The 12089-nt window shown below is 36.5% G+C and overlaps 1 protein-coding gene across 5 annotated transcripts in view; it reads left to right on the plus strand.

Moving 5' to 3' along the window:
* The window catches only part of EML6 (EMAP like 6), a 122802-nt gene that overhangs the window by 34045 nt on the left and 76668 nt on the right, over positions 1-12089 (plus strand). For all 5 annotated transcript variants that reach the window (XR_011094312.1, XR_011094311.1, XM_068675255.1 and 2 more), the window contains exons 2-3: positions 6519-6678; positions 11881-11979. Coding sequence is in view for 3 of the 5 variants with exons in the window: in XM_068675255.1 (XP_068531356.1) it covers positions 6519-6678; positions 11881-11979 (259 nt within the window). In the remaining 2 variants the exon portion in view is untranslated. The remainder of the gene's footprint in view (positions 1-6518; positions 6679-11880; positions 11980-12089) is intronic.

A 12089-nucleotide genomic window follows, 5' to 3' on the forward strand; every position in this document is an offset into this window, starting at 1 on the left:
GGGAAAGCAAGCAGTAAAATAGTTAGTAAGTACTTAGACCTAAAATATAAATTATTTGCCAGATGGTCTTAAATGCATGTTTCTGTATGCATCCGCTCTTCTGGGTTCTGAACGGGCAAATTATTACCTTATAAAAAAACAAGGCAGTGAATTAAAGTTCTGTCACTGTCCTTACTCAGAGGTGTTTCCATGAACATTTATATTTTTTCAGAACAAATATGTTCTGTGCCTCTGTTTGCAACGAGTAGGTGGCAATATTTTGTGTATTGAAAAGTATTACTACAGCTATACTTTCACATGTGTAAAAAGTAGTTAAATTGAATGTGTGTGCATTAATTGTATTATACGTACTTACAAATGCACATACACACGCAGGCTCGGGGTATCAGAGCTACCAGATCTCTGCAGTCCCTTTTCTCCCGGTGAACCTTGCTTCATACACATGCCATACACTCACATAGCCCCCGTCACTTGTGCAGTGGTGCCTGCCATACAGAATTGCTTGTGTGGTGTGGGATCTGCCAGCCAGCTCTTTTCTGCACCCAGGGTTCTCAAGCTTGCACTTAAAGGGCAAAAAGTCACAAGCTGTGTTTGTGAATGAGTAGCAATCTCCTTCATGATCAAGAGGTTGATTATCATGGAGGGATATTTATGTTGTTTGTGTTTCAGAAGTAACTTAAGAGGAGACTATACGATTATATGCAGACTGAGGCCATCAAACTCCTCCAAACTTTTCTTCCTATTTTTTTTTCCCTAGCATGATCTAGTGTGGTGTATGCAGGTTGCTTTGTTCTTCACTCCTTCCACTTCTTTTTTCCCTGGCTTCCCTTTCCTTCCTGTTGTTTTCATGCTCCTACAGGTCACCACATTTGCTTTCACTTAACTGCCCGTCTGTGGCTTCTTTTAATTGGGCTTGGTTACGTTTTGTATTGTGTTCAGTAATAAGGGTCAGGCAGCATCTTGCCTTATTTTTCTGATAATACTGGTCTGTTTTGTACAGTTTTGTACAATGTACAGTGAATTACAGACCTCCCTTTTGGCCCCACAGCTGAGGAGAGAAACAATTTTTTTCCTGTGAAATGAGGTACTCCAGAAAGAGTGTTAGTTTTCTTTGCTGACATGTGAAAGCAGCTCTGTCCTTAGCATTGTATGAGCAGTAAAATGAAGCTGAAGAGATCCGTGGTCTTCAGACATGCCTGCTGGCCTGTCAGGATCTTGAAAGTGTCACTTCATTTTGCACTGAGAGCTAACAGTGCAGAGCAGAAGGAGGCAACCAAGAAGAAAATACCTACTGGCACGTAATGGCCTATTTCAGGATAAGCTTGGAGCTTCTTGAAGCATTTTGAAAAAAAAAATTCAGAGATGTTTTTACTACAGCAAAAAAGTCTTAAGAAAATGGTTCTGTTATTTATGCGTCTGTTATTGAAGTGTAGCACAGTCAGTGCCCTGAGTACTTCCTAAGAAGTTTGACCTAAATTCTGAGGAAAAAACACTGTGTTCTCTGTTCTGGTAAGCTGTAGATTTTGTATCAGACTTTGAGCAAGAAAGTATCAAATCTTTCATTTATTTGCAAATTAATCATGCACAGACAATATCTGTATTGCTATGGAATTTGAATTTAAATTTGCCTCACGTTCTACATAGTGTAGCATTGTGTTAACATAAGACTGCATAATTCCTAAAAGTTTGTCTGAACATGCAAAGTATTCCAATTTTAAAGTAGGATGAGTTTGGAGTAGAGAATGACTTATAATGGTCTATCTACCTAGATTTATTTTAGAATAGCGTCAAGTTAGCAGGCTGCTTTAAGGTGCAAAAAAGCCCTATCAATGAGAATGGATTGCATTACTGAGAGATGGGCGACAAAGCTAACCATCTTTCCAAAAGCAATTCTTGTCTGTTAGGTGAGACATTCTGCAAAGTAGTTGTAATTTGTCTAAAAAGTCTATTTGCTTGATCAGTGTTAGTCAAGGAACAGTTAATAGGATGGTTATAAAAAGATTCAATTTAGTACGGCATTCATAAATAGTAAAAATTATATGTTCACAACAGTAAAAGCAAATGTTCATCCTTTGACTGCTTCAGTGAGTAAGTGTTTTGACTACCTGATGGGGTTTGTAATAATTCATTAAAAGACACAAGATACAGTGAGCTTCAGACTTCTGTCTGTTGTCTGATACACCCGTTTCCAAGATCTCCGTGAGCCTGTCAGTTTCATCTGTATGTATTAAAGATAACAGGAGTAGCTTTATTTTTGCAGCATCAAGGATCAGTTAGCTAATGCAAGTAAACTGCTGTGAGCCAAAATGCATTTTTACTTTGATTACTTCAGACTTTTGATGTATTTTGGTATGTAGAATCATAGAAAAGTGGTTTGGAAGGGGCCTCCAGAGATCATCCAGTCCAACTTTCTTTTGAGAGCACAGCCTTAGACTAGGTTATCCAGGGTCCTGTCAAACTAAGGAATCATTTCCAGCAAGGGAGATTCTATCACTTCTTTGGGCAACCTACCCCAACATTTAATTCTTCCCACAGTGACGAGTGTTTTTCTTATATCCAGACAGGATCTTCCATGAAACGACTTGTGTCTCTTGCTTTATTTCCTCCCACCATCCATCCTCATGAAAGCTGTACCTCCAGCTTCTCTGTAACTACCTTTGAGGTACTGAAAGAACATCAAATGCATTCTGAACCTCCTCTTTCTGAAGCATCTCTTCCGTAACTGTGGTCGATCAATTCTCTCATCCCCTTTTTGTTCTTCCCAGTCATTCTTTGTTTCTAGTGTCTGTAATTCTCTGATTCCTTGCCTATGTATTTGATAAAGGAAAAAAATGCTTTATGGGTGGTTTGGGAATAATTTAAATGTAAAAATCACACTTTAATATTCAATGTAAAGATGTTGAAGTGGTTTGTCTTCCATAAACTTTTCTACTTCTGAGTTTTAAACCTGAGATCTGTATTATATGTATATAAATCTATAGTAACGGTTACAGGAAACAAACAAAAATACATTATAGACAAGAAGCAAATACATCCAATCCCTTGAAATTCTAATGTGGGTATAAAAGAAACAGAAAATCTTGGAGCAGGATATTGTTGCAACAGAAATTGTGGAGGTAGGAAGAGTTTACCATCTGGCAAGGCCCTCAGACCAGATGGATCCACTAATGACTTTTGCAAAGCATTTCATCAGACTCTGTTGGAACACATGACTGGCATCTTTAATTATCCTAATTTAACAGGGTTCCAGCCCTGGATGCTAGATTTTGTAATCATTGATCTTGGAAGTGAAGAAAAGGAAAATGTTCCCCCAAATCTCTTTTTCCTTATAGGTCATTTTATTAATAAGGTATAATGTTAAGATACTACATAAAGTTTATTGATTCTTCTTAATTGGATTGTTTGGTTAAAAAAATACCTATTATGGTGCTTTTGTGAAAAATCTCTTTTTGCAAACACATCAGAGTGCTTTGGGAATTCAGTTAGCTTTATGCATCCACAAAAGCATTCAGCTGCTCAGAGGAGCAGACTGCCAGAACACTCCTCGTGTTCTTTACCTTCTTGGGAGGAGGGGAACATGCACGTCCCAAGCAGTCATCTCTGCCTTGTACCCTACACGTGCATCTGCTCCTGTTACTGTTCCCACAGACAGAAGGTTGAGATGTGTGCGGAAGTGACAGCCGCCACCGGGCAGGTGTACCAGCAGCAGTAACTGCTACTCTTGCCTTGCCTATATTCTGCCTTAGCTTTTTGTGTAGGGTGGAAGAACTGCCCATAAAGCAAGACTAAGTCAACTTCCTCTTCACACAAACCTGGAAAGTAGGGAGAATTTTTCGTGTGAAATTTGTTCTGTGCACCCTGCTTAGGTCCTGTGGGAGGGACTATGCCCTGGTCTGTGAGGACACTGCCCGTGCTGCAGTCACTCTGATTTACACTAATGCATCTCAAACAGGTATCTGCAGGCCTATTGCCCGCAGCTTGCAGAAAACTGTCTGGTTGTGTAATAAAGCCTAGTCTGTTCCTAGCTCTTCTGCCTGTTGGAAAGAACAGGAAATAATTCTTTAACAGTGTTTTTCTATACCATAATCGGCAGTTGTTTAAACACATAATCCGTTCTAATCATACTTTTATCTTGCACTAATTATCATAGTATTTCAGTACTTTCCAGTGGTGCAAATAGTGATGTGGCTTCACTAAAAATGCTTTAAATATAAGATAGGATGTTTGCTTAGAAAAGTGGAAGAAATGCACCTGTCAGTTGGAAACAAAGGAGTGAGGTTTATACTCAATTTTAAAAGGTGTAGAAGGGCACAGAACCTGTGCCAGTAGGAAATCTTATGATCCGGAGGTCAGAAGAGAAAATAAAATAGTCGCACATACCGGTTTTGTATTTTAATTTGCAACAAACGTGGAATTCATATATACAGTTACTCAGTCACCAAGATTTGTTCTTTAAATTAGGCTCCATTTCCTTACTCCTTAATCCACTGTTCTGTCTGCCAAAAAAGAACGATTGGTTATCTAACAGCCAGACTGAACGTAGGCAGCTGTAGTGCATTGTCAAGGCTGTGAGCGGGAAAGGAATGTCCTTAGCAGTTCCGAAAAATCAGGCTGTGTATTTAGGTGCCAAAAGCTGATATTGGGTCCTAATTTTAGATGCACCATTAGTTGACTCCATGCATCAAAAAGAATAAAGCAAATAACAGATATGTTTGGTACGGACGTATTTAGGTTGTAGGGAATGTGTTGTTGTTCATATCCAGGAACAGAAATACCAAGCGTAAGATAGGAAGCTTTAGTATGTGGAAGCCAAACTGTACAAACCAGTGGTAGATGTAATTAAGCTGAAATTCTGTTCTAACAGTGAGATAGATAAGTTCAATTAATCTTTTCCATCTGGTTTTTATTTTTATCATTGAAGAAAAGTAATCTAACTGAATTCTAAGTAGCAGAACTTAAATATGGTGGAGTCATCCTTTATTCCCCTAGTGAACTAGTTGACACAGTGAAATGTAGAATCCAAGCCTAAGAAGAAAAGGAGAAATGCACAAGTGCAGGAGAAGATAAAATAGTTTTATTGGACATTATGCTATACGTGTACTTTTTGCATGAATTGTTCTTTAACATGAAAAATTGAGTACGTACGTTTTTGAAACATCCTTTTTTTGTTTTGTTTTTAAAAGAATCTTCTCCATAATTAGTATTATCTACTACTGGAATAGAAAAAAAATAGCTGCCCTAAGCCATCTGTTGAATGCCAATTTATTAATAGAATATTTTTTCGTAATTCCATCTGTAGCTCACATATTCAGACATTGTTCTAATTTGTTTCCTGAATAACAGTGTGAAACTGTCTATGTATTCCTATTACCTTAGGGAGGGTTTTTTATTATTAACATCCCCAGGCTAGATTTTCAAACTAGATCCTTTGGGCTTTGCCAAAGAGAATATCTTAAGGGTTGAAGGATAGCTTGACAATAGCTCAGAATAATTGCAAAGAGTAGTTTCTGCTACTGTGTCACTACTGATAGTCTGCATTACTCTTTTGTTAATGTGGGGTGAAGTTTGCTAAATGGTGGCCTTCTGTCTTTTCATGTTACCATGAAAATCTGTTGTGTGTGACAAGAAATATATATATATTTCTTTTTTACATGATGTTACTACGTGGTTCCAGAATGTTTGACATCTAAGAGAAATGCTCCCAGCTCAAGATGGAAACCATCCCAGGAGGTCTTTAAAAGATGTTTAGATGTTGAACTTAGCGATATGGTTTAGTGGAGGACTTCTTAGTGTTAGGTCAGAGGTTGAACTCGATGATCTTGAGGTCTCTTCCAACCTAGACAATTCTGTGATTCTGTGAAATAAATATTGAAGTTCACAATTAGGCATGGGAATGAGAAAGGTACTGTGGGCTGCCTGGTGGCAGAAGTGCCCTCTCATATTCACCTGGAACTTCTGTGCTTCAGTTTGTGCCCGTTTCCTCTCGATAGAACAAATGTTGTTCTTCAAATACAGGAGAAAGTTTATTTTTGTATCCTGTAAGTCCATTTTTAAACTTCTAATTATGAGAGGATTTCTTGCATGTAAATTGTGAAAAATGTTATTTATTCAGCTGCTGATCCATATTTCAGAATATTTACGCTGATGTGTAGAAGTGGAATAAATTTTTGAAAATCACCCACTGACTTCATAAAACTATAAAAGACTAAGATAAAAACCCATGTAAAACATTTCTGGTTACATTTTCCTTAAAATGTGTAGTTAAAACATTATTGCATGATAAATTGTATTCTGCAGTCACCAAGTCAATCTCAAACATATTATTTTAAGATATAAGTAGATAATGGGATAGACTGAGTTTTGAAGACAGTTGATATGATAATTCAATATATTTATATAATAAATCAAAAGGGGATTGTTTTTGAGAACTATGAAAAATTTTTAGTTTCATTTTTGCATTTTATACTGTTTTACTGATTGAACAAGTGTATTGTAACTTAAATTGTATTCTGTTTCAGCCTTGCAGTTCATCCAGATAAAACTTTAGTAGCTACAGGGCAGGTTGGAAAGGACCCTTACATCTGCATCTGGGATTCCTACCGTGTACAGACTGTTTCTGTTCTTAAGGATGCACACACACATGGAGTCGCCTGCTTAGCTTTTGATTCAGATGGCCAGGTTTGTATACCTTCTTTCTCTGTGCTTTTAATTTAGTTTGATTTCTGATTCCAGGAGATAATGCACATATTAGTATTGTATGTGTAGGTAGCTGCGTTGCTGTAGTACTGAAATTCCTATTGCGACTAATTTTTTTAATGCAAGGACTGCAAATATAGTTCTTTCAAAGACCAAAACCCTCAACCTAGAATTCAACTCAAGTAGATGCATTGGTTGTTGGACAAATACCTGTACAAGAAATGGCCCTACCTGGCTCACATGTAATAGCTTCACCACATACTTAGCACCTACTGTTTAAAGAGACCAGTTCCTGGCAGAGTCTTTACAATCCTGCAGTTTTTTTGGCAGAGGGACTCCAGTAATCTCACTGCTAAGAGTCTCATTGGCTATGATACACAGTATATTTAATTTAAAAAGGGGGCTAGAACACAGAGTGTATAGTTTTGTACACTATTATATGATTATATGATATTTTTAGACAATATTAATATGAGTAAATGGTGGGCTATACACAGCTAAGTGCATTGAATTTTTCCCTGGAGGAGAGCTAGTAAAAAACATTAAATCTATTTTCTTCCTTCTTCGGTCACAATTTATATAAAAGTGAGAAATGCTTCATACTTACTTCATATTCATAGTTGTCTATAAAATTAACAGTGCAATTTTGTCATTACTGATGTCCAGGCTTCTGGTGTAAAACTGAGGTAGTAGTTTATAATTGGTTGCCGAAATATTTTTAGGAATGCTTAGATTAGCTGATTCCCAGATTCTTGCACAGATCATCCTTGATTTTTCTGCTTGCTTGCATACATCAGAATTAAAACTGAAAAGGGCAGATTTGCCTTTAAATGTTTTTCTTAAAATCATGTTGTAGACAGATGTCTACAGAGAAGCATTTTGCTATCATGTGCCTAATTACTCTTCCATTGACCACACAGTGGTTTTATTTCTCTTTGGATTGTATTTCTTCATTAGAAATTAGAAGTAAGTTTCTATTTTAAGCCTAGTTTTCAACCATCTTCCTCCATTATTTTTTTTTAAAGTAAAGCCATTTCTTCTGAAATCTCATGTGTCGATTCTAATTAAAGAAAAAGGTGTTCCTGGGAAGTGTGGAATCAAAAATGAAGTGAGAAAACCCCCAAATCAACAGAAGAAAATTTCAAATGCTATAATATTTTAAAGATATTGTTTTTTCAAAAATATGTTATTAAAATTTTCTCTTATGTTTTACTTTCTGAGACAGGTGAGTAAACTTTTTAAAAAACCCTACTTAAACACCTGAAAAGTTAAATAGTTGGCCAAGAGCTCAGTCAGTATGAGTTAAAGTTGGAGGCTCTTCTGAAAGTCCTGCTGGGTGCCTACCTATAGTTAAGAGTTGAACTTAATTCCGTGTTGATGTTGCAAAACAGCAACGTTCTTTTTCCGGAAACATTGGAGAAGTTGCAGTTTATTCTGGAAGTGAAAATTTGCATAGAATGCTTTTATATCTGGAGAAAGACCAATTCTGGAAAACATAAATATGGATGATGTATCTTGGCTTTTTGCTGCCCTTTCTGGCTTACAGAGCAAGGTGCTGTGTTGAACCAAAATTAAAGGGCTTTGAGTGAAGTCTTTAAGTATATGAAATTCAGAGTTGCTAGCAGTTCCAGTTTATTTAGTCAGCACAGTCACCTCAGGGAGCTGGCATCTTGTGGTTGGACCAAATACATATCACGCACAAGGCTCACACCTTTCCTTCAAGTGCATGCCTTTTATTCTTTTTTTATTGTAAAATAAAAATGGGCTCGATTCCCATAAAATCAACTTGTCTTCCTCCCGCTCTGCTATGCACAAACTCTGATTGTCAAGATACATTATCCATATTTATGTTTTCCAGCATTGATCTTTCTGCAGATATAAAAGCATTCTATGCTGTGTTGAGGGCCGCGTGGCTCCAATATGAGGATTTAGCAAAGGTCCCAAAATAGTGACACTGCATTTATAGTTTAGTCATGCTAATTAGCTCCTGTTTTATGAGAAACTCTGGGGTGTTTTCAGGTATTCAAATGAATTAGTTCTGAAATATTACTTCCTGCTGGAATTCAGCTGACACTGCATGGAGACAGCTTAGGTGTCTCTGAGTGCTTCCCTGGCATAATTAACCACAAACTGGGTAATGAAGAGTGAACAGTATTTGTTGTCTTTTTTAATATACAGAGGAGATAGATAAGTGGCTTAAATCAAAGATAGCTTATATGCTTCCTTTATTTTATGTACTTTCAATAAGACTCTGATATTTAGATATTAATATATGAAAGTAAATTTCCTATTAATGTTATTTGTAATTAATACTGTATTTTAAAAGTCCTGATGGGAGCTGAATATCTGGCTGAACAGCTGCTATTTAAAAATAGATATTTGGGACTTTTTCTGTATAACTAGGAGATGACATTTGGTGGGAGGGAAGCTGCACATTTTTCAGATGTTTGATGAAGAGCTGTCAGTTTGTATATAATTAAAAATATATTTTGTTGAACCAGGAACAAATTACAGTTTGAAAGTAGTAACATCTACACTTTGCAGAATTACCTACAAAGCTGATGTCTTTTATGTAGAAGTATTTCAGTAATGCTTCATATTTCAATTTCTGTTCTGAGTTGTTTTATAAGGATCCTTTTGTGTACTTTCTTTAAAAATAATAATAATAAAAAAGAGTAAGGAGAGTACTGCCATAGTGCATACGTACGTTTTAAAATTCAGCATTACGTTGCAGTAGGCTTCTTTAGCCAGATCTTCTAAGTCTGCGTAGATTCAAAAATAATTGTTTAATTATGTGCATAAGCTACTTGGCAGATATTTTCTTCTATTGATTCTGTGAATTCTCTAATCAGGATGCTGTCAAAGTCCCTCCCAAAAGGAGTATTAAAAGTAAAAGCCTTTCAACCAAAAAGGAAACTCAGCATTTATCATTCTTCTGCCAGCAGGAGACCATCCTTGGTAAACTGAAGAGAAAAAAGAAAATATAAAATATTAGTTACTATCCTCTAGTTGTTTCACTGTCCATCTACTGTATAGTGGTAATTTCCTGACTGGGAGCTACAGTTTAGGTCTGATGTTAAAATCATGAATCTAAAAGATTCTGTGAGTACTGCCATGGTTTCCATGGTGAAGAGAACAGTATAAAAAAGGTGAGAAAAAGTTGGAATCAGTGATGGTTCCATGAAAAAATATCTTGTGTTTTGATCTGTACATCCAACCCCCGGGTAGGTGTAGATTATTCAAGAGCAAATAAAACATGTTTGCTACAATACTCCTCCTTTCATGTGCCTGCAGTAGACTCTCATAAGGGTGAATTTAACAAGGCCTCAGGTATTTTTCTGTCAGTGAGAGACATATAAAGACTAATCTGGACTTGGAGAAACTCAGAGGAAAATATACAAGTGCTTTTTTCGTTAATACCATATTGCTTAGTACACTTGCTTGTAAGAATTGCTTGGATCTTGCATTACTGCAGAGTTCAGCTGTTATATTAGGTTGTAATGTATGTTATGTCAATTCCCAAGCAACCAAATGTAAAAAGGATTTATCTGATTGCTCTAAAATACAGGAACCGTAACTATTAAGGAGGCAGTGCAGGGTGCATGTGTATCTACTGCCTTTAATCTAGAGTTTTTTGGAAGTGGCCAATTTAAGGAAGATGTACACTGTTTTTACACTTTAAAATAATGTGAAAAGGTATGGAATATCTTGTCTATAATTTATTTTGCTAATGAACGATAAGTGGAGCCTTCTGTTTCTTTACAAATAATGATTTCTCTCAATTCTATAGTGGTTGGTAGCCTTAGAACAATTAGGTTTTTTTTTGTTTGTTTGTTTCCTAATATAGTATTTTAAAGGAATCTTTGGTAATTGCACTTGTTTTCTTTTAACACTGGTTTTATATTAACTCAGAAATCTCTAGACTTTAATGAATTTGCCTATTGAAAATCTGAGAAAAAAACGGTGGACATTTAATGGAAGGAAACGTACAAAACAGAGATTCAGTTTGCAAGTTATCTTCTTAAAGCAAATCTTCAAGGAGAAGATCTGGTCCTTGTCATATCTGAAACATATGCCCATTTGGATCAGATGATTCATCTGCTCATCTTTGAGGCCAAAATAAGGTTTCATTTACTGCATGTTCTTGAAGTGCAGGCTTTCCTATAACAGAGCAGAATGCTTAGGAGCTTTAGTTGGACTCTTCAGTCTTTATGATAAGACATTTGTGGATGGGACAATGAGAAGAGTAAGGGACAGGCGGTATTGATGCAACAGATGTGACTTTTTAAAAAGTGTTACTGAACTAGAAGATTGTTTCCCATGAAAAAAGTCTCTCAGACACTTCCTGCAGTGCAAGTTACTCATGTGTAACCATTATATATCCCTATGCAGCATATGTTGGTTGGCATCATATCCAGGATGTACAGTTGCAGTACGTTTGGCACTAATTTAGTCTTCACATCACAATGTGTCTTCACAGATCACAGCAGTCTCTGCTCCCATCAGTCATGGAATCATAAACTGATAGAACTGTTTGGATTGGAAGGGACCTTAAAAATCATCTGATTCCAACTCTGCTGCCATGGGCAGGGACACCTCCCACTACACCAGGTTGCTCAAAGCCCCATCCAACCTGGCCTTGAACACTTCCAGGATGTCAAAGATCTCCCACCTAATAGGAAACTCTGCTGGAAATCATGTAAAGTTGGGCATAATGAGCACAATCACTGGAAGGTTATCCAATAAAAACTAGGTTAGGTGGTTGTTAAAAGTATATCCAATTCAGATTCTAAACCTCAGCAAAACAAGTATAATGAAGAAAAGTGTATTTGGGATAGTGAGATCTTGTATTTCTATAATTCACTATTATTATCAGGTTAATAAATCAAAATGCTGGTGTTGTTCACCTCAAATGAGTACTTCAATTCTTTCATGATAAGAGTTTTTTTTGAGACACTGGTAACATGGAATTAATTACCTGACTCTAGACAAGATAAGACATTTCAGTGCTTTCTCCAGTGAGCAAGTGGTTAACAAGAATATCTTGATGGTGCCTTTAACAGTATAGTTCAAATGCAAGGCAAATGGGAAGATACATTTGTACACACAATAACTTGAAGTACAGTAAACTGATTTTTGTGTTGATTCTCTCTTAACTAGATTATTATTATTGTTTTTCCTTAGCGTTTAGCTTCAGTGGGACTGGATGCCAAAAACACAGTGTGTATTTGGGACTGGAAGAGAGGAAAACTACTGGCAACAGCTACAGGCCATTCAGACAGGGTAATTGTATAAAAGGTTTATTGAATCTTGTCTGGGAGTTACAAAAGTGTTTTAAATTTATTTATTTATTCATTTGTTTCCATCAGGTCAATGCAGAGGTAATTCCATAT

The sequence above is a fragment of the Anas acuta genome, chromosome 3 (assembly GCF_963932015.1).
Source record: "Anas acuta chromosome 3, bAnaAcu1.1, whole genome shotgun sequence".
Taxonomy (NCBI): domain Eukaryota; kingdom Metazoa; phylum Chordata; class Aves; order Anseriformes; family Anatidae; genus Anas; species Anas acuta.